This window comes from Micromesistius poutassou (genome assembly GCF_964030765.1).
Source record: "Micromesistius poutassou genome assembly, chromosome: 13".
Taxonomy (NCBI): Eukaryota; Metazoa; Chordata; class Actinopteri; order Gadiformes; family Gadidae; genus Micromesistius; species Micromesistius poutassou.
The window spans coordinates 3,263,638-3,284,411 of record NC_140283.1 but is presented as its reverse complement, the minus strand read 5'-3'; the positions used below and the strand labels follow the sequence as shown (position 1 = coordinate 3,284,411).

Sequence of the window (20,774 nt, the reverse complement as noted above, 5' to 3'; positions counted from 1 at the left end):
ACACTATTATACTCGCACTATTTTTTCCCTTTGGCGATGCGCAGATGACAACCGACCGAACTACTTTCCAGATAACTATACACACACATCTATATAATTGTAGTTTTAAAATATGCAGATGGTTACAAACTTAATCGATATTTACTATCGATATTATTTAATTCTGGCATTTATTTGTAAATTGGGTGAAATGTAGACGTTTATTTCGATAACGTGACGTACGGTGACGACTGATGACCTCATCACGTCGCGTAGATTTTAGCGCGCGACTGTCAAATTCATAACTTCTTGGAAACCCTCTTCTTACAAACCCGAAATTTAAAGTCATTGCGTTACATCCATTCTGTTAGAACGACAGTCACTGTTCTCTGGAAATGTCCGCGGTCATCACCAAAGCCAGGACGTTTTCCTCTATTCTTCGGTGAGTATTCATGATCCAATTTAGAAGACATGGTCGTACAACAACATACTATATGGACGCTATGACTACTTCAGGTTGCAGCAGCGCTCATTAACGCGCATCGTTAATTGAAAGATAACGCATGTTCTTTATCGCATCCTCTCTCAGGTCACTTCAACAGGACCCACCCATTGAACCAAAGCACTATGAGGTAGCGGAGCTCATTTATTCGTACATTAGGGTTTTCTCGTGCCATGTTGTCCCTTCACACTGATTCATGACATTGATGTTTTGACTTGTAGGAAGAAATACAGATAGTGAAGATCTGTGGAGAAGACTCCGGTTTGTCGTCTTGGTGTCCTGGACACCGAACTATCTTTATTTGCGAGAAAACCGTGAGTCTTTTAAATATAACTCAACGTTAGACCCGAATGGATGAATAGACGACAAGAGTGAGTTCCGTTTCAAACAAGGCACCCTGGCTCCAATATTATATTGTTAACATATATTTTTCCCGTATTTAAGGTTGTTAAACTTGATGAGGATGAAGCTGACAAGTCGTCATGTTCTGAAAACGAGGCAAATGTATCTCTTGGAAACTTGGGGCCTCAACCAGTCAGCATCATGAAAGCAAGGTGACGCATCCAGCTTTTCATATTTCATTTCAGCGTGAACTTTGCAGCAAGTATTGTCAGTATTTAAAATTCTACAATTCCTATCCCCACCCTCGTATTTCAAAGACAACTTTTGTCTTGGTATACAATGTCACAAAACCAGAAGTTGTCAGAGGACGAGGTCCCCCTGGATCCTCTTTGGGTGCGTTGTGACATGTCTGACCCAGCTGGCACATCCTGGTTAGGAGCAGAGACGGTCCACCTGGCCAATAAAGTTACTGGTGTCAAGCTGTACTCCGTCACCTGCAAAGGTATGCTGGGAAGTTTCAGTCTACTTTCTCTACAATCGAGGATCAATGCTTTGTTGTAATGCTGATGTGTCGGGTTTCTGTTAACCCTTTAGTGATATACCAGAGCGTTTTATGTTAATAAAATCAGATACATATCATTCGGATATGGGGTTACCTAAGGGTGCCTAATCTTCATAAATAGCTCAAACCCAGACCCATTCAGCTAGGGAGTAGCAACCAATAGACCATCCTGTGTGTTTGTATTGTCTTGTTTCAGGGCCATCTGTGGAGAGAAAGTCATTCATTACCTTGGATGATCTAAAGCAGGAGCACAAGAAACGCCACCATCCCTTCACAGTGAGGCCCCTTCTTCTCTCCCTCGTTCTTATGAATCATCAAAATAAATATACATCTCCTTTAATGCGAATCTCAACTTCTAGGGTTTGCAGGTGGCGATTAAGGGCAACGCTTTGTACAACTTATTTGGGTCAACTGTGGTTGAAAACACGACCATCGACTCCCAGAGCACTGTGACGGTGGACTTCAAATGGAGCCACGTGGAAAGCATCCTGGAGACGCCACCCCTGTCCTCTAAAGCCACCTTGGTGAGCAGCCAATAAAACACACAGCCTTGTTTGTAATTTCATAAGCAATGGGACCTCCGGAGCATACAAGTGTACTCCTGTGTAGATTTAGATGCCACTCCCAAGTTATGTTTTCCAAGCTTGAAAGCATGAAACCGTAAGAAACGTGACTATGATACTATATTTACTATTATATTCATAACTACAACTACAGTGGAAAGCAGGTAACTAATAAACTTGACTATGATACTACTATATTAATAATCAACTACAGTGGAAAGCATGAAACTGTAAGAAACGTGACTATACTACTATATTTATAATCAACTACAGTGTAAAGCATGACCAGTGGCGTAACATCATGATGATGGCCCCGGTGCAAGACGAGATTGTTGGGGGGGGAATGCGATCGGCATGCCATAGCGGAGTTGTGATCGGATTTTTATAAAAACAATATAGATATGGGGAAGAAATATAAGGACGCTATTTTGGGGGCCCCTCCTTTCTTCCTCCATGGGCCCCTGACGGCGTCTGGGCCCCGGACAGCTGCACCGGTTGCACCGTCGATATTTACGCCACTGAGCATGACACTGCAAGAAACTTGACTATGATACTACTATATTTATAATCAGTTACATTGATTCTCATTTCTTCTTTTCATGTAGAATATCAAGATTGCCTCTGGTGAAATGAGGAGCCCGATGTTTCAGAAGTACAGAGAGCTTGAGTTCTTGCAGGTGTGTGTGTGTGTGTGTGTGTGTGTGTGTGTGTGTGTGTGTGTGTGTGTGTGTGTGTGTGTGTGTGTGTGTGTGTGTGTGTGTGTGTGTGTGTGTGTGTGTGTGTCGCTCTAATGAATGGCACTAACGAAGGGAATGTGCGTGATGTACTTACTGATTCAACCTGCTGTTGCAGCTTCTTGCAGCTGGTTTAAGGACTGGAGAAACGGAGTGGATGGAACCCTTGGAGACCACATCAGCTGTAGAACTTATTAAGACCTACTTGGAAGGCATGGCTATTGACATATCTGCTTTCTATCAATCATCATTTGTGTGTTTATACGTGTATAGTTAAGGATTTGGCCGGTTTGCTAAGAAAGAAGGTTGATTGTTGCCTTTGCCTATGTTGAGACGTAAATCACAATGATTTTTGGTAAGCACGCCCCCCTCTCATTGTTGATCAACTCACCCCCCTCTCACAGAGTATGTGTCCCAAAACTAGGTGGTTTGTGAGCAATTTAATTTTTCTTCCAAACGTGTGTTTAGCAGCTTCCACAGCTGTATTATTATTTTGTCCAACACAAGTAATCGCAAACGAACGGCCGTGGCTAGGTAGTTTTGTCTAATAGTGTCCACAAACAACAAATTAATATGTTTCAATTCTGTGTTTACACAGCATTATGCATGCATGCTCAGGGACTTAGATACTGGTTATGAGCATGGTGGTGCATTTATGATCAGACTCGTTTTTTGTATTACTGGGTCAGAGGAGGAGAAAGGGAAATTGGGGTATGTTCAGATGATTACATTCAAGTACATTCATACAACCGGTAACATTGAGAACTTGATTCAGAAGAGAATGCTTAGGCTGCGTTCCAATCAGTTCAAAAACGACGACACAATTTACCCGTGCGACTTATTGAAATGTTGCTCTGCACTCAGAAATCTGAATCATCACACTGCATATAACGCAACCACCATCTTTGCTCATGCTGTGAGCATCCACAGTGGTGTGTGAAATATAGAAACAAAACTTGTGTATTTGTTTCTTTCTTTGCACTATTGGAGAAAACGAGCAGGGGACGTTTATGTGCACTTACTTGTGTTGTACTAAACAAATTAGCTGGACACTCTTTTGCCATATAATGGATGTAAAGGACTCGCCAACTGCCCAGTTTCAAACGCACTACACCTCCATGAACGGAGTTGAAAAACCAAACATGGCTGATTTACATCTGGATATATACAATGTCAACAATCACCTTGGGTTTAAGCCAACCGGCAAATCCTTTAAAGGAGACTAAAATTGTTGTTTTTACTTTTACATTCCAAAGAACTTGAAAATTCTGGAAAGACTCTTCCGGATCAAACGGCAAAGTCAGAGGTATGCTGGAGATCACGCTGTAAAGGCCTTTTATGCAAATGTAGGTTTTAACTGAATACTTGGCTTGCTTATCTTCCATTCCAATACAGACGGCGAAGACTGAGGCTGAAAAGACTGAGTTGGGAGCGTCCATCTTCGATGCTTTCATGGAACGAGGCAATTTGGACTTCCTGGAACAGATATGGGTGCGAATGAGGAAGAGTGAGTGCAATGTTTTCTCTGTCTTTAAATATATAATTTAATCAATATGCAGAGAAATGGAGCATTTTCTTAAAAGCGTGTTTCAATGACAGGTGTAACCTCCTATCAAGATGTTCATGACTGTCTGAAATTGGTCATGGACAGCCTGAGTTATGGTGACCTCAAACCATGGGTATGTCGGATGCTACTTTACTATTTAATCATTTATCAGGACACCAAAGCGCCTAAGGGTGAATTCAGATTTCATAAAGGAGCAGGTAGGGTTATCTTGCCAGAGGATGCCGACAGGTATGCTGCAGGCATGAGGGACTGGCTCCAAACAGCACAGCCACTACACGATACTGCCGCTTCTGTTTTCTGGTAATACAGAAGAAAGGCACAAGACACAAATGATAAGGGGATCTTGACATCTTTACAGCTGTGTTGGAGGTGAACGCTGAATATTTATTTCGTTTTTGCATCCCTCCCCTTTCAGATCCACAGAGACGGCAACAGTTCACTCGGGAAGGTTTTCCTGCAGTCCTATCACCAGCCGATGAACCATGTGTCACTGACGGGCCTGACGCCCATCACCATGCTGCTGGAGGTGGGCCTGGACAAGATGAGGAAGGACTACATCAACTACCTCATTGGTACCTCAGACCTCATTGGAGCTCAGCAAACCATCTTATTTAAAGGGGACATGTTATACCACCAGGTGTGAGTGTAATTAGCCACTACAAGCCGTTTTTGAACACATTTTCAAAACGGCTTGTAATGGCTAATCACACTCACACCTGGTGGCATAATATGTCCCCTTTAACTTCACAAAATGACGGGAGGCAAAACGGTTCTCAAATATAACCATTTCTTTATTTTATCCTTTTAGGAAATGAACTTACAACCCTGAACCACCTGGTTAGTTTAAAGCTTGTACTGCAGACCAGTTTGTATTGGCTGTTAAATTGATACCTTGCCTGAAAGTATGTTGTTTTTTTTAATTTACAGAGTTACTATCTCAGCATAGAGGTGGAATTGCAGGAGCAAGTCATACGATTGAGGAAACTACACCATCTGCTGGAGATTATGGTGACCTGCAGTACATTCCTGGGTCTGCCCTTTGATCGCCTGTTTCGCCTCACTCAGTAAGAGCAGCTCGACGATACACATCTCAGCTCATCCTTGGCTTGGTTGAATGCGTTACCTAATATAAACATTTTCTCATATTTATTTAAAGGTCATGTTTGCAGTACTACAGGACCTCCCCTTATAATGAGGACCATGAGTTCCAGCTGCCCATCACACCTGCCCTGATCAGCCACTTGTACCAGAAGTAAGAATCTCACTTTCTGCTCACCATCCACTGAGATGGGCGTGTTCCAAACGTCCTCATCTCACCAGCCACTGAGATGGGCGTGTTCCAAACGTCCTCATCTCACCAGCCACTGAGATGGGCGTGTTCCAAACGTCCTCATCTCACCATCCACTGAGATGGGCGTGTTCCAAATGTCCTCATCTCACTATCCACCGAGATTGGCATGTTCCATGTTTTTTTTGGGGGTGATTATTTTTATTTTTTCTAATTTGTAACTATAACTGACCCAGAGATCAGTAAGATTTCTATTATAGTTATAGTAATACTTAAATAAAGATGTTATATCAATTCATCTCAACACATAGGCCTGGCCTAAAGGAGAGCAGTATCTATGTTGACTGCTTCCAATGTTGTGTTGGTCATACAATAGAATGATTTATTGCTTGTCTAGTGAATAATACAGAACATAATGATAGATCACATACTAAATCGCAATATTGGTTGAAATAATCGCAATTCGATGATTTCCCCAAATCGTTCAGCCCCCAAACGTCTCCGTCCTCTTCCCCAGGGAACACCCAGTGGTGTGGGGTGCGGAGGTGTCCAGTGGCCACAGCCCCCGGGAGGTCAAGACCACCTTGCAGCTCAGCGAGAAACCACTGGTGGATCACATTGTCTTTGATACAGGTGAGCTGTTACTCCAGACCACCACTTTGACACTGATGAAGAGAAACTTCTTTTTAGGACACGTCGGCCAGCGAAATATTTGATTTAATATTAGAGCATGATCATGGGAAAGTACAGGCAGCACAGTTACCAAGGATACATTCAGTGAGACGATGGGTGAACAAGATTCTTATAGGGAAACGTTTGCATTGTGGGTAGGGGATATACAGTTAACAAAGGTAAGTGGGAGTGACCATTCTGGAACATTTATGATTGGCGGGAGAGGCCAAGTTAATTTGCAACACACTATGTCCACTACTAAAGTGGACATGTCTGCAAGTCTGTAAGACAGGGCTGCAATACAGTTAAACAAATCTAGACAACAAAGAAGTCAGTAGATTGGCCTGGCCTCAGTATCAGACTCAGTTAATCTGTTAGGAAGGGTGGTATCTTAAGGTCCAAGGAGAATGTAAAGTTACTTTTAGATTAACTAGTAATTATATAAACAAGGTTAATAATGTAAGGTTTATAATTGTGTATTAAAGTTATGATTAATATTTCCATGACAGACACATGTAGCCACTAGACTCTTAACTCTTACAAGCCAAAACATCGATGTCATGAGAAAACCCTTATGTACAAACAAATGCACTCTACCTCATAGGGCTTTGATTCACTTGAGTCATTATGAATTGACCAGAGATAATCTTTGTAAGTTAGTGTTACCCAAGGTAATGTTATGCATTTTGCTCTACGACCTCTTCGTCTTCCTGTTCCAGATTACACCAACACTACGGTGAACGGAGACAGTGAGGAGCCAGCCTACTTCAGCACGGTGGTCTGCTGCAGCCTGGTCACCTTTGCCTGAGGAAACCCAGCACTGATAACGTGGTTCTGGGAGCTGACATTTGTAGATATGTTTATTGTGGAAGTGACCTTAAATGTAGCCATAAAATACAAATGACTCCTTTAATGCAGTTTCAGTCAAAGTTGAGGATGAAATCTTTAGTGCAAAGGAATGGAATTTTATGAGCAAAGTTATTCATGTTAATCAAGCTTCTGGAGTCTATAACAGTTTGTACGGTTATCACTAGAATTGGCTATCACTAGAATTGGCTAATTGTCATAACATCAAGAAACAAATAATTCCCTATATGCAAGTACGCAATGATTTTGAAAATTTCTGTAAATGCCATTAAAGAAATTTAAAAGGACAAGGTGCATCATGAGCCACTTTAAAACGTTTGTACTTTAATGAAGGGAAAAAGTTATGCAGAACATTTTGTATAAGCAGGTGACCAGGGTTTTCATCTAGCATTCAGGCTTCTGTACCAACACCAGCTTTCTCCTGAAATACAAATAAAGTCCCATGAGAACATGCAACCTCCTACACTATACATACAGCAGTACTATTATTTATTTTTTTAAGGGCTGAAGTCAAAACACTCAGAACTGTACTGATTTCTGAGAGTTTCAACAACAGACTGAAGTAAATGATCAGAGTACAGCATTATAATTATCCAAAGTCAAAATAGATTTTCCAATTTGAGAAAATGAGACGGCAAAGAGTCTTCATTTGATGGATCTGAATAATGCTTACATTTTTATATTCTTTCTGAGACTTCATTCCCACTGCTGGAATCTGTTGATCTCATCACTGGTGTGATAAAAACAAAATTGAAGTTAGATTTTCCACGCACTGAAACAAACGATAAAATGAGTACGTAAACTCAGAACTTCTGTTATTATCACAAAGTATCAACAACACGGACCGAAGTAAAAGCTCATCACTGTTAAAGATCAAAGTTCAATAGCACCCCAAATTAGTTGCAAAATATTACCTTTTTAAGCAAAATGCTGAAATTGCCATCCCTTTGTCTGGAGCTCTTCAGAATCTCCTGTGCAGGAGATTGGGTGTCTTTGAGGTCCTAAGGTAAAGACATGGGCCAAGTCAGTAAAATGGTCTCACATGTTCCAACAAAGTACATTAAAAGAGTGTTCTCAGAACTTCTGTTATTCTCACAAAGTATCAACAACACGGACCGAAGTAAAAGCTCATCACTGTAAACATTAAAGTAGAATAACGTCAAAGTAGAGATGACTTCCTTACTTCAGATTGATCTATGGGTGGAGGCCAGGCTCCATCTGGGTGTCCAGGTAGAGATGGTTCATCATGACACCTGAGGCAGAAGAGTAAGGCAATGAAACACAGGTCACTGAACTGAAGACTTTAATATTCCATTTAGTTGAAGCCCCTTGATACACATTGACTAAGACTAGTTAGAGCTTGCTCAGCATCAAGGTTCGTCATCCATCTGTGCCGGCATATGACAGTAGGCATCTGTCACCAGTCACAGAGTAGGACGCAAATTACACCATCACAGCAAGTTTAAGATAAAACACATTTTAATCTCCCAAATCTCTACAGCCAAACAAATTTAGCAATCTTCCATTTTTAAATCAGACAAATTTATGTTTAAGTCCCAAAATATTACCATTTCAAGCTGAAGTTGTCATCTTTTTCTTCAGAATCCCCATCTCTGCAGGAGGTCAGGCATCCTGGAAATCCTAAGCTAAAGAAATGGGTCAAGTCAGTAAAAGGTCCCTCATGGTCCAACAAAGTACATTATAAGAACGTTCTCAGAACTTCTGTTATTCTCACAAAGTTTCAACAACACGGACCGAAGTAAAAGCTCATCACTGTAAACATTAAAGTAGAATTGCGTCAAAGTAGAGATGACTTCCTTACTTCAGATTGATCTATGGGCTGAGGCCAGACTCCATCTGGGTGTCCAGGTAGAGATGGTTCATCATGACACCTGAGGCAGAAGAGTACGGCAATGAAATACAGGTCACTGAACTGAAGTCCAATTGAGACTTTAATATTGTATTTAGTTAAACCCCTCGACACACATTGACTGACTAGTTAGAGCTTGCTCAGCATCAAGGTTCGTCATCCATCTGTGCCGGCATATGACAGTAGGCATCTGTCACCAGTCACAGAGTAGGACGCAAATTACACCATCACAGCAAGTTTAAGATAAACAGCACACTACATATTAATCTCTCAAATCTCAACAGCCAAACAAATGTTTTCATTCCATGCAATCCACAATTTTGAAATGAGTCCCAAAATGTTACCATTTCAAGCAAAGCGCTGAGATTTTCGTCCCACTCATCTCGATCTCTTCAGAATCCCTTCTCTGCAGCAGGTCACAGGAGGCAGTCCTAAAGTAAAGACATGGGCCAAGTCAGTAAAATGGTCTCACATGTTCCAACAAAGTACATTAAAAGAGTGTTCTCAGAACTTCTGTTATTCTCACAAAGTTTCAACAACACGGACCGAAGTAAAAGCTCATCACTGTAAACATTAAAGTAGAATTGCGTCAAAGTAAAGATCACTTCCTTACTTCAGAATGATCTATGGGCTGGGGCCAGACTCCATCTGGGTGTCCAGGAAGAGATGGTTCATCATGACACCTGAGGCAGAAGAGTAAGGCAATGAAATACAGGTCACTGAATAAGTGCAAGCAACTTCTAACCATTTCAATAATCTTAACCTAAAATAATCCATGACAGCGTTAATGAGAGCTTGCTCAGCTTCAAGGTTCGTCATCCATCTGTGCCGGCATATGACAGTAGGCATCTGTCACCAGTCACAGAGTAGGACGCAAATTACACCATCACAGCAAGTTCAAGATAACCAAACACTACATCTTAATCTCCCAAATCTCTACAGCTAAAAAAATGCTTTGCAAGCTGCCATTTTTAAAATAGACCAATTTATGTTTAAGTCCAAAATATTACCATTTCAAGCTGAAATCGCCATCCTTTTCTCTTCAGAATCCCCTTCTCTGCAGGAGTTCAGGTGTCTTGGAGGTCCTAAGGTAAAAAATAAATAAATGGGCCAAGTCAGTAAAATGGTCTCACATGTTTCAACAAAGTACATAAAAGTACATTCTCAGAACTTCTGTTATTCTCACAAGGTTTCAACAACACGGACCGAAGTAAAAGCTCATCACTGTAAACATTAAAGTAGAATAACGTCAAAGTAGAGATGACTTCCTTACTTCAGATTGATCCTATGGGCGGAGGCCAGACTCTATCTGGGTGTCCAGGTAGAGATGGTTCATCATGACACCTGAGGCAGAGGAGTAAGGCAATGAAACACAGGTCACTGAACTGAAGTCCAAGACTTTAATATTGTATTTAGTTAAACCCCTCGATACACATTGACTAAGTAGACTAGTTAGAGCTTGCTCAGCATCAAGGTTCGTCATCCATCTGTGCTAGTATATGACAGTAGGCATCTGTCACCAGTCACAGAGTAGGACGCAAATTACACCATCACAGCAAGTTTAAGATACCCAAACCAGCTACATCCCAATATCCTACAGCCCAACAAATGCTTTTTCATTCTATACAATCCACCATTTTGAACTACGTCCCAAAAGATTACCATTTCACGCTGAAATTGCCATCCTTTTGTCTTCAGAAGCCTCATCTCCGCAGGAGGCCAGGCATCTTTGAGGTCCTAAGATAGAAACATGAGCCAAGTCAGTAAAATGGTCTCACATGTTCCAACAAAGTACATTAAAAGAGTGTTCTCAGAACTTCTGTTATTCTCACAAGGTTTCAACAACACGGACCGAAGTAAAAGCTCATCACTGTAAACATTAAAGTAGAATAACGTCAAATTAGAGACGACTTCCTTACTTCAGATTGATCCTATGGGCGGAGGCCAGACTCCATCTGGGTGTCCAGGTAGAGATGGTTCATCATGACACCTGAGGCAGAAGAGGACACCAATGAAATACAGGTCACTGAATGTAGGTCATGAGTCTTGGCAATCCTAGAAAAAAGTGGACTTTCAATCAAGATGTTCCAACAATATACATGGCAAGTCATTCAGGCTCAGAACTTCTGTTATTATCACATAGTCTCAACAACACGGACCGAAGTAGAAGCTCATCACTGCAATGGGTACAACTTTTCTAAAACATTATTGTTAACAAAATATTTTTCAATACTTACTCGACGATCCATGTTCTGTACACGTTGCCGAGTCTCCTACTGCAGCCAGAAGGACCAGGGATAGATGTCTGATCACCAACATTGATACCTTAAATGAATTAACAAATTGAGTATACGACGGAGATAAATCATGCAACTCCATAAACAGACAATAAACAAGTTTGACCTATAACGTACGTAACTGGTTGCCAACGTCTAACGACGTCCAACGTAACACGATTGCCAACGTCTAACACGCCTTGAAGTATAGTTATCTAGATGCATACATCGTTCGTACATTTGTACAAACAGATGGTTAATATAACGTGTACCTAAAGTCCCCTAGCATTTACCACGTGTAGCCATAGCATGGACCTACTTTGCTATCAGTAACGTTTCATGTATGATATTTTTTATATTCCTGGGCAAAGCTGTCATAATAACCTGTTTAATTGTTTGACTAGACACAAATTAATACATAAATGAGACTATTCTCACCGTAAATGATCACTTATTCGGCTCCTTCGCTAACCAGGACGCTCGTACAGCAGCAGTCGAAGCGAAGAGGAAGTGAATATCGGAAGTGATGGAATAAATAGCTTCTCTGAACAGCGGAGGGACACGTATGGCATGTATGGCACCCCTCAATAGTTTATTGGATTTAACTCAATGCAGGTTCATTACAATTGATTTAAAATATTATAAATACTTAAATATTATAAGCATCTTCATCCAGCTCAAACATCCAATATTCAAAACAAGCATTTCAATTTTAAATAGATAATATCCGGAACTACTTTTATAAGAAAAAGTTGGCGGATATGCCCTAGAACTGACCGAACTACTTTCGTGGGTATTTTAAACAATTCTTTTTAAATGCTTTTTATTTGTTATCATGGCATAGTTTGGTGGTCTGCATGTATTGCCTGCATAATATAAGTACTACATGCAAGCAAAGGTGCCAATAAGAAATGCATTTTGTTTGTGTTTCTTTGTGTTATTGTTATATACAATGTGGTTTGTAATTTGTCTTTCATCCACAAATAGCCTATATATGTTTTGTAATCAAATATATTTTAATATAACAATTCTGAGGTATTGACGGAGAATCTGTGAACCCCTATTGTATCTCTAGTTATTAATAATGATGCGCTCCCCTGACCAGGGTCCGTGTTGCCCTTGTCACAATTGGCGTCGACACAATTATGCCTATTATAGTTTTTATTGGGCTCATGAAGGTCTAGCCGCCTAGAGGTTTGAATCATGTCTTTGAAAAAAAAATGGTCCAAATGACCGACCAAAACAAACCAGTACAAATGTTTTCACTTTTTTATTGGGATCATTCAAATCAAATAATTTAGAATAAATTAATGCAAAGCGCAACCGAGGAAAATTGCCTGACTTTATAGGCCTATGTTATTTTGCCATTAGCCTATTTGCATGTTTAAACAACCAGGCACTCACTAGAATGAACGCTTTAAGAGCTGTTCTCTAGTTCCGTCTCCGCAGCAAGAACATCAGGAAGACGGCGCTGAGTAGGATGCAGAGAGTGCAGACGGTCGGAACAACGATCTCCGTTACCATCTCCATGTGGCTGGTCAAGGGATCTGGAAGAATACACGGACACTAACTTTAACAACCCAATAGCTGAACAATGTACAGGGCAAACAAAGACAGATTGACCATGCTCAAGCACAGCCCTCAAAGGGTTAATTTTCTCTTTTCTATCACCTACAGTACTGGACTGTTTACAATAAGCATCCTTACCATGGATAAGTCTTAGAATATTGGCAGCAGTGCTCCGCTGTTCCTCTAACAAAGAAAGAGAAAATACTTATTGAACCAAGTCACATTAACCCTTTGAGAACTGCATGCACATTTTGCACATGTGTCAGGTTTATGTTGCAGCAGCTTTGGTGTTAAAAGCGTTAAAAGTACAGCCAGATTAAGTCAAAAGCTGTTTTTGCAGGTTAGAATCACAAAAGAGATTGTAAGCAATGAAGAAGAAAACGACGCACAGGTGCAGTTGTTGTACTGTTAGTTTGAACCAGTTTGGCGAATGCCGTTCTTGCAGTCAGACACAAAGACACACACTCACACAGCAGAAAATGAAGACGTTTTATTCCGTAATAAATGAGTTATAGGTATGTACCCCTTAAATCTCTAAACTTCATCATGCACTGGCCAAACCTTTGGCATTTCTGCATTTTCCTTGGCCTTTCTTCTAGCTGGAGAGGCAAACAAAGAAAAACCCTGTTAGAGACTTTGGTAGCTAGTCTTTACGTTTATTAAATTGAACTTGCTGATTTGATCTGACCAACTTCTCTGTATGGGTCTTTATTTGAAGTAAATAAAGAACAATATCTCCTATTCAGAGTCAAATCGATTCATTGCTTCTACTCCAATCAAATCACTGTGGATTATTTTAAGATAGAATCTTTATTTGTTTACCCCAGCTAGTTTGTGTTTCCCTGTCACCACTACTACCTGTAGGATAATCACTAGTTGTAAACCTACCTGCGGCTAGGAGCTGGTTGCTAGAAGAACAGGTCTCAGTGGCTCTCCGCTTCCAGTTCTCCACCTTGGATAAAGTTTCAATGAAGTCATTCAACACGTATTCATTCAGTATCATCACAGGAGGTGTGGGTTGGAACTGGTTACTGGCAACTAAGTTTTCTTTTTGAAAGAGAAAGTTGAAGTGTAATCCTTAGAAAACAAAAGTGGATGTGTTAAAGCACAAAATAGGAAGGAAAGGGCTTGGAGATATATTGGTATGCAGCCTTTCTCTTACCTCTCTTTGATTGGGGAAGCCATTGGAACTGATGATACGCTTGTAGTACTGAACAGAAGCCTTGGGGTACCGGGGCTTGTTCTTGCTCCTGAAGTCCACGTAGTACAGGCCAAACCTCTCGGAATAGCCCTCGTCCCACTCAAACTTGTCCAGCAGAGACCAGGCGGTGTAGCCTCGCACATTGACTCCATCTTTAATGGCTATAAGTCACAAAGAAGTATGAATTTATTGCAAACAAACTTGACAGCCCCTTGAATTACAGAGGCCCTTCATTTTGGTGATTCTCACTGAGTAGAGTTAAATACTTGCGCACCTTTGAGCATCTCATTGATATAGTCTCTGTAATATTTTATTCTCCAGTCATCACAGAGCTCTGTGCACGTCATCTTCTCAGAGACTCCATTCTCCGTCACGTAGAGCATTGGGTTTCCGTACTGGGCCTGAACAAGAACAAACAACACGGGGTTGCTAAACCTGTCCTTAAAGGATGAACAACACTGTTTTGTCATACGGATCCTAAACAAGCGTATCACAACATCTGCGTGCAAACGACAGCATTTAGATATCGTGTTTTCTCAATGGGCCCCTAATGTTGTGGACAAATACACAGAGAAGAGTCTGAGGTAACGTTAGATCGTCACCTTGACGAAGTTGAGCAGGCGCCTGAACCCCCAGGGCACGGAGTAGAGCCACTCGGAGCCGGGGTCCGGCCAGCGGGGGTCCACCAGCTCAGCCAGGTCCCGGTCGGTGAAGAAGCTGGCCCCGCCGCGGCTCGCTGGGTAGTTCTTCTGGGTGATGTAGCGGGTGGTGAAGTGGCCGATGCCCAAGAAGTCACAAGTACCCTTAATGTAGCTCTTCTCCTGGGAGGAGAAGCTCGGCAGACGAGACGATCCCAGGCCCTGCTGGGTGCTCTTCCTTCCTGCGTACACCACATGTGTCCAGCCGTGGTTAAATACCTGATACGGTCCAGGAACTACAAACATGGCCTCACGTTGACAAAGGCTGAGTATAATCGAGTAGACTTTTACTTGCCGATATAGTCTTTCATCACTTGGGGGTAGTCCCCGTGGAAAATAGGGGTGGCAAACCAGCCCAGGTAGAACTGCACGTATCTCTCAGCGGCCTCGATGTCTTTCTGGTTGTTGATGTCCACAGGCTCTCCCCATTCCCCAGAGAGAGAGATGCCCACCAGACCTGCACATGTTCTTAAGTCAGTCTGTGATCAAACAAATGGGCTACATGATATATAAGGGAGTCCATCTATTAACCCAAACATCCATGATCCTACTCACCCTTTTGTCTCCCCCGCCATTGAGTGTCATATGTGTGCCAGACCTTAGCATGGGCCTGGGGCAATGAGGGGACACAGAATAGCTTTACAAATTCGATTCAAACTGAAATGAAGGATTTGAGATCTGAGATTTAGGATTTCAATTTAATTTGCTGTATTATATGTATATTATGCTCCTGGTCACCTTGATAATGTTGTGTGCAGTCCGGTATGCACCGGTCCCACGCATCTTGAGTCCAGGTGCATGCTCACCAGTTTCATATCCCTCCACAGCTATAGACTACAGTTAGTAAAACAAAGTTTGGATCACAATATGTAATAGTGACAGAGGGCACCATGTCAAACTCACTGGGATTACTGGTGGACGATTAAGTAACAACATGGGAGTGGAAGAAGTCACTTGAAACCTACCCATGGGTTGTTGAAAGTGATCCAGTATTTCACCCGGTTGCCAAACTTCTCAAAGCACAGGTTAGCAAAATCATTGAAATGATTGACGATGCTAACATTTTGCCATCCACCATATTTTTCCTGTAAGACCTAGGCATAAGATAACGGTAAAGAAATCAGCAAAAGAGCACCACGCAATTAATTAATTTATAGATTTAGACCTAATAAGAAATAGGATTTTGATTAGCTTGGGGTGGTGGTTATACACACACCTGTGGAAGGTCCCAGTGATACAGAGTGACAATGGGAGTGATCTTGTTCTCCAACAGATGGTCAATTAGGTCATTGTAGTATTGTATTCCTTTTTCGTTGATATGGTCAGCTGCAAAAGATATTATAGCACTTTGTACTTGCCTTTTAAGCATACCTAATGGCTTAGTGGCCATTAGGTATAAAATAAAATAAAATAATTGGGTAAAAAATAAAAAAGCACTTACATTTAATCCCAGTGGGAATGATTCTTGGCCAGGAGATGGAAAAGCGATAGTGGTTCAGTTTCAACTCATTCATCAAGGACACGTCATCCTTAACAGGGAAACCACAATGACAGAGTTGCTACTTGTTATGACCGCATGTACATCCACAGAGATCAGTCACATCATGATCAATACAAACGAGAGGTGGTGTTTGCCCTGTCCACACCTTGACTTTGTAGTAGCCTTCGGCAGACGAGTCTCCAGTGTCATTGCGCAGTACTCTCCCTTTCTTGTGGGAAAACACGTCCCAGATGCTCAGCCCTTTTCCATCTTTGTCCCAGGCTCCTTCTGTTTGATAGGCCGAACTGCCGGCGCCCCACGAAAATCCTTGAAAATTGAACATTTTACCAACACAAACAAATCCACCTAATATGCATTTACATGCAAACACCACAACTCATTATTGTTGTTCACGTTATGGGTGTTTATTAAACCTTTATTTAACCAGGCAGATCATTAAGAACAAGTTCTTATTTACAGTGAGGGCCTGACAAAAACCACAAGCTTCTTCGGGGGGGAAGGGAAAGGGGAAGTGAGAAAGTGAGAGAGGACAGGTTAGAGAGGCAACAGCACACAAACACAGCTGTACAGACACACAACAAGGCAGCAACAGGGACCTGCAGGGTTAACATACAGCTACTCAGACATACAAAGTACGAGCGAAGAACAGGATTACATAAACAAGGCAGAATAGCAAGAATAAACTTATAGCAAAATAACAATTTTGAAAACATAAAAACATAAAAACAGGGTTAATAACAAGGATTGATTACAATATCATGAAAGCATAGGCCTGAGCCAATTTCAGCGGGTATGTGGGTACAGATGAGACAGGAGACTGAGAGGAAGGTTAGATGGTGGGGAAGCAGTTGCAGGAATCTGTGAGAAGGTGTGAAACGGTGTCTTTAAAGGCCGGGATGGAAATTAATTTGCATTCAACAAAAACAGTGCATTTGTAGTGGAGTTATACCAGTTGGAAAAGTGCCGTAATAGAAGGAGCTGCTTCGGTCGTTCTTTGTCCAGTCGAAGTCCTCAGCCGCAGACAAACACAGCACCAACAGAAGCACATGGCACACCGGGGCTCCACAGCGGGGCAGCATCGTATCCCTGGTCCGGCAGCACTACTACTACCCCCTCGATCACCTACAGTCACTCACAGACTTTAGCAGGGAAATAAATCACCACTGAATTATTAGCAGTTATTATTTTATAAAAAAACAAATTTGTTGATCTTGTCCCGTCCGTACCACTGAAACATCTACACTATATGTGAATGTATGCGATGCATTGTTGTAGGACAGATAAACCTTGAACTGCGATGGTAAATTACAATACAGAAAAGGCCACCAGGAGCGATGAAAGGGAGCCAGATCAAAGGGGAGCCCGTGTCCCTCGTGCAGAGCCAAATAACGCTATTCAGGCTCAACCGAGTGTGAGCACATTTTGCTGAGGTGGACACGTCCTTTACAAAACATAGCTTTACCTTTGTAAGCAAAGTGAGTGTGCGAAGAGTTGATAGCTACGACAAAACATAGGTGTACACAAATACAATTATATTTGGGATGCCTTTAAGTACTTGTGAATTGCATTGGCTGCAAGCACATGCAGTCTCTCTGTGATCTTCTTTGGTACAAATTACAAAGCCATTGCTCGATGGCTATTTGTGTAATCTAAGTCAGGTATGCAAGCAAATAATCATAAGTCCTCAAGCTGAAAAGTTAGCTTCTATTTTGTTTAGTCTTGACTTATTTCTTCATTAAAATGTATTTAAATAAACAGTGACAGTATTTGTATTATGATGAAGGCCTATTCTAGTTTATTATCTGACAGTTTGCATTTGGTATTTGGCTTTCAGTACACAATGCATTAGCATGAGTAACTCGATGTTATGTAACAATTGAAAAGCTATTGCCATGGACTGCAAAGGAAAGTAAGGTGATTGTTATTTGTTACATTTCAAATGGAAAAGCCTCTATCTGATGATCATATCAGATTTTTGATTACGGAAATCTGTTTTGTCAGTAAAATAGGTCATTTAGTTGAGCAGTTAGCCTGCATATGTATTGTATATAACCATATCATCTGCATTAGCACTATCTATGGATGGGTAGTATGACTGGTAATTATCTTTGTGAACCCACGTCTATAACCTAGAGCATCCTTTATTTGTTAGGTTGCAGATGAAATATTTGTAAACCAGATTATGTAAACATTAATTACAGTTAACCTACAAACAGCCTCCATTCCAGTTGAATAACAATACCAAATTTTGCAGCAATTAAATCAATCTTAATTAAACATGTTGCAGCAGTATTACATTAAAATGTATTTTTTGAATTACCTGTGTGCCTTAGAAAGGTGTTCAGGAACCCGAGGATGCACTAAGTCCCTGGACTAAGCCAAGCTCCACTGTAGCAGTAGTGGATCATGCAGAAGGTATATGAATCTGTAATTTCCCTGCTGTATGGCGTTTGCTGTGGCAGCCTGCCTCCGGTTCTGCTGCTCATTGGTGTGAAAGCAGGTTCCATTGTGTCCCTCTCTATTGTTTTAGCTGTTTAGAAAATGCTGAATGGAAACTGTCTGCACTGCATTACCTATTTGGTAAAAGTAAATGCATAGGTCAGGTTAGGACACAAATGAAACAACTGTATTGTCTTGGTCCCATGGAAAGACATTTATTTCTAGCCATCTATAGCTTAAGATGTGAGCTGATGGGTTAAGGAGTACAAATTGGAAGTTCAGTCAAAACATTTTATTTTGTGCTTATTATTTCTCTAATTACATAACGCAGATTGTCTGCATTCTTATATGGCCCAGCCATATGCTCTCATGCTCAAAGTAACCAACATCCACAGTTCTTTTCACTGGTGCCCCCTGCTCACACATATACAACAGAAACAGAAAACTAACAAAGTATATTGCAACAATGAGACAATTTACCAAAGCATAACACATGTTAAAGTAAGGTCAAATGCATCATCTACATACTCCACTCAATACCAAAATGTAAATAAATGTTCATCCTTACCACTGAAATAAATATTATGACTCAAGTGAGATACAAAACAGGTCAACAGACCACAACTTTGCCCTACATTTTTCAGTGGCATAAACACCACTGGAATACTGACCGACAGTTTAGCATATTATGAATCTTCTTCCTATTCATCGTAATCCTCCTCAGGCGCAAATTCTAGATCATTGTCCTCATCACCATCTTCTTCATCGTCCTCGTCGTCGTCCTCATCGTCTTCATCCTCCTCCTCTGCATCGTAATCCATAGGAGCACTCAGCAGGAGTTTGGTTTGATTGATCTCGCTCGCATCATCAGGGTTGACCTGAGCCTAAATATTAAAGGGAAAAAACAATAAATTAGTCCAATATCGCCCTTCTGGAACTGATGAGGACATGTCCTACATAAACATGCCCTAGTTTAACTATGGCTTTAGAATGGATGAACTGTAGATGATATTGCACTGTCACAGAAAGACAACAATAAACAATTTATGCATAGTATAAAACATGGGTTTGATCCAGAAACTGAATGTATGTTAAATCTATTATTTTTAAAGCTCTCCTCTTTGAAGCACTTTACCTCAGGTTCCAGGGATATGGGGGATGCACTTCCATCGTCCAGCTTTCCGTTGATGATTGATTTCAGGGCTCCTTCTTCAAACTTAAACAAAGGGAGACCAGATTATGTATGTGGGGATACAATAGAAACATAAACAATACATACAGATTATTGTATTGCTAAATCATTCATATTAATCAAATCCTAGACTATTCCTTTTACCTTCAGCCGATTCAGCTGGTCCTGCAACATGACTTTGATTTTGAGCAGAGTCTCCTCTTCCTTCTTCAGTTCCTGCAGACGACTGTGCATGTTTAGGGGTGCAGTCTGAACATCACTCGACACTGAAGGAGGAAAAAGCGGAGATTCGTATCATGAAAAACAATGCAATCCTAGTACCCCATCCACTGAGCAGACTGGGTCAGACACCACTATGCAACACGTCGTCGTCTAGCGTTTATTTCATCACACTGGTCAAGGAAGTGCAGCTGCAACACAGCTTTGCAGCAGCACTGAGGTCGTCACAGACAGTTTATGAAGGCATCACGGTTGTATACTTTAAACATTGATGCTGCTAGCTAGCTGGTGGGGTTCACTGCTAGGTTGAGACGTGAGTAACACCAACACCATTCAGCCTTTCACACGCAACCATCGCACACGGGTTACCTTGGTTTATATATTTTGTCTTATTTCTCCATGTCCCCCTAAACTAAATTTAACCCGTATTATCGTTTCTAGCTGAATTGCTAATGACAACTAATGTTTTGCTGCAATTTTTCCTGATTCACGTGGTTCTGAGGTCACATCCGGACAAAGATGGCCACGCCCATCTTTCGGAATACGGTGATATGGCGACACCGCGTGGCAAGAATATGAACATCAAACACAGACATGAGGCCCTTCAGGTAAGGGTTAAACAGTCCAGAAAAATAACACCGTTAACATGACGTTAACTGTGAATGTTTAAATGCTGTTTCCATCCCTTTATACGGCTGACGTGGCAGGTGTCAACTTTATGGTAGGAAGCCTC

General features: G+C 41.3%; 3 protein-coding genes, 1 long non-coding RNA gene and 10 other non-coding genes across 15 annotated transcripts; 1 reads left to right on the top strand and 13 right to left on the bottom strand.

The window, feature by feature from the left end:
• The first annotated feature begins 285 nt into the window (after positions 1-285).
• On the top strand, positions 286-7,240 carry zwilch (zwilch kinetochore protein). The gene is made up of 18 exons (XM_084476929.1): positions 286-421; positions 569-611; positions 703-795; positions 926-1,035; positions 1,141-1,325; positions 1,582-1,661; positions 1,745-1,909; positions 2,554-2,625; positions 2,801-2,894; positions 3,939-3,988; positions 4,078-4,189; positions 4,282-4,361; positions 4,665-4,821; positions 5,058-5,086; positions 5,177-5,313; positions 5,406-5,501; positions 6,055-6,170; positions 6,929-7,240. The coding sequence occupies exons 1-18, from the start codon at positions 375-377 to the stop codon at positions 7,015-7,017; spliced, it is 1,755 nt and encodes a 584-aa protein (XP_084333055.1). The 5' UTR covers positions 286-374; the 3' UTR covers positions 7,018-7,240.
• Positions 7,241-7,376: 136 nt separating this feature from the next.
• Positions 7,377-11,720, bottom strand: LOC311357056. Of its 2 annotated transcripts, none has more exons than XR_014637760.1 (14): positions 11,661-11,720; positions 11,184-11,271; positions 10,866-10,936; positions 10,609-10,683; positions 10,220-10,290; positions 9,957-10,031; positions 9,560-9,629; positions 9,291-9,377; positions 8,899-8,968; positions 8,645-8,722; positions 8,260-8,329; positions 7,991-8,077; positions 7,750-7,806; positions 7,377-7,497 (listed from the first exon to the last, which is right to left on the bottom strand). It is a non-coding gene; the product is annotated as an uncharacterized lncRNA (long non-coding RNA). The 2 variants fall into 2 exon arrangements; XR_014637761.1 differs by having other exon boundaries at positions 8,645-8,717.
• On the bottom strand, positions 7,876-7,945 carry LOC311357935 (small nucleolar RNA SNORD18). The gene has a single exon (XR_014637933.1). It is a non-coding gene; the product is annotated as a small nucleolar RNA SNORD18 (small nucleolar RNA).
• LOC311357942 (small nucleolar RNA SNORD16) lies at positions 8,438-8,535 on the bottom strand. Its single transcript, XR_014637940.1, has one exon. It is a non-coding gene; the product is annotated as a small nucleolar RNA SNORD16 (small nucleolar RNA).
• Positions 8,786-8,855, bottom strand: LOC311357939 (small nucleolar RNA SNORD18). The gene has a single exon (XR_014637937.1). It is a non-coding gene; the product is annotated as a small nucleolar RNA SNORD18 (small nucleolar RNA).
• LOC311357941 (small nucleolar RNA SNORD16) lies at positions 9,084-9,181 on the bottom strand. Its single transcript, XR_014637939.1, has one exon. It is a non-coding gene; the product is annotated as a small nucleolar RNA SNORD16 (small nucleolar RNA).
• LOC311357938 (small nucleolar RNA SNORD18) lies at positions 9,447-9,516 on the bottom strand. The gene has a single exon (XR_014637936.1). It is a non-coding gene; the product is annotated as a small nucleolar RNA SNORD18 (small nucleolar RNA).
• LOC311357946 (small nucleolar RNA SNORD16) lies at positions 9,743-9,840 on the bottom strand. The gene has a single exon (XR_014637944.1). It is a non-coding gene; the product is annotated as a small nucleolar RNA SNORD16 (small nucleolar RNA).
• Positions 10,107-10,176, bottom strand: LOC311357933 (small nucleolar RNA SNORD18). The gene has a single exon (XR_014637931.1). It is a non-coding gene; the product is annotated as a small nucleolar RNA SNORD18 (small nucleolar RNA).
• Positions 10,407-10,504, bottom strand: LOC311357940 (small nucleolar RNA SNORD16). The gene has a single exon (XR_014637938.1). It is a non-coding gene; the product is annotated as a small nucleolar RNA SNORD16 (small nucleolar RNA).
• Positions 10,753-10,822, bottom strand: LOC311357936 (small nucleolar RNA SNORD18). Its single transcript, XR_014637934.1, has one exon. It is a non-coding gene; the product is annotated as a small nucleolar RNA SNORD18 (small nucleolar RNA).
• On the bottom strand, positions 11,060-11,129 carry LOC311357937 (small nucleolar RNA SNORD18). The gene has a single exon (XR_014637935.1). It is a non-coding gene; the product is annotated as a small nucleolar RNA SNORD18 (small nucleolar RNA).
• A 933-nt stretch (positions 11,721-12,653) lies between the features above and the next one.
• lctlb (lactase-like b) lies at positions 12,654-17,270 on the bottom strand (the record flags this gene model as incomplete). Its single annotated transcript, XM_084476724.1, has 14 exons — positions 12,654-12,769; positions 12,930-12,974; positions 13,680-13,743; positions 13,954-14,153; positions 14,267-14,393; positions 14,595-14,868; positions 14,982-15,147; positions 15,246-15,300; positions 15,429-15,524; positions 15,656-15,784; positions 15,907-16,016; positions 16,132-16,219; positions 16,337-16,497; positions 17,141-17,270. 14 exons carry the CDS (start codon positions 17,268-17,270, stop codon positions 12,654-12,656), a joined length of 1,761 nt encoding a protein of 586 aa, XP_084332850.1.
• A 1,637-nt stretch (positions 17,271-18,907) lies between these two features.
• snapc5 (small nuclear RNA activating complex, polypeptide 5) lies at positions 18,908-20,524 on the bottom strand. The gene is made up of 4 exons (XM_084477781.1): positions 20,411-20,524; positions 19,967-20,088; positions 19,766-19,846; positions 18,908-19,514 (listed from the first exon to the last, which is right to left on the bottom strand). Exons 2-4 carry the CDS (start codon positions 20,054-20,056, stop codon positions 19,332-19,334), a joined length of 354 nt encoding a protein of 117 aa, XP_084333907.1. The 5' UTR covers positions 20,057-20,088; positions 20,411-20,524; the 3' UTR covers positions 18,908-19,331.
• Positions 20,525-20,774: the final 250 nt, after the last annotated feature.

Bases quoted from the DNA above. Each gene is read 5' to 3' on its own strand.
- zwilch (XM_084476929.1), top strand. From the start codon at position 375: ATGTCCGCGGTCATCACCAAAGCCAGGACGTTTTCCTCTATTCTTCG. The intron at 612-702 runs GTAGCGGAGCTC...TTTGACTTGTAG, and splicing joins TTGAACCAAAGCACTATGAG to GAAGAAATACAGATAGTGAA. The intron at 5,087-5,176 runs GTTAGTTTAAAG...TTTAATTTACAG, and splicing joins TTACAACCCTGAACCACCTG to AGTTACTATCTCAGCATAGA.
- snapc5 (XM_084477781.1), bottom strand. From the start codon at position 20,056: ATGCACAGTCGTCTGCAGGAACTGAAGAAGGAAGAGGAGACTCTGCTC. The intron at 19,847-19,966 runs GTAAAAGGAATA...CCTTTGTTTAAG, and splicing joins ACCAGCTGAATCGGCTGAAG to TTTGAAGAAGGAGCCCTGAA. The intron at 19,515-19,765 runs GTAAAGTGCTTC...TTTAATATTTAG, and splicing joins CCATATCCCTGGAACCTGAG to GCTCAGGTCAACCCTGATGA.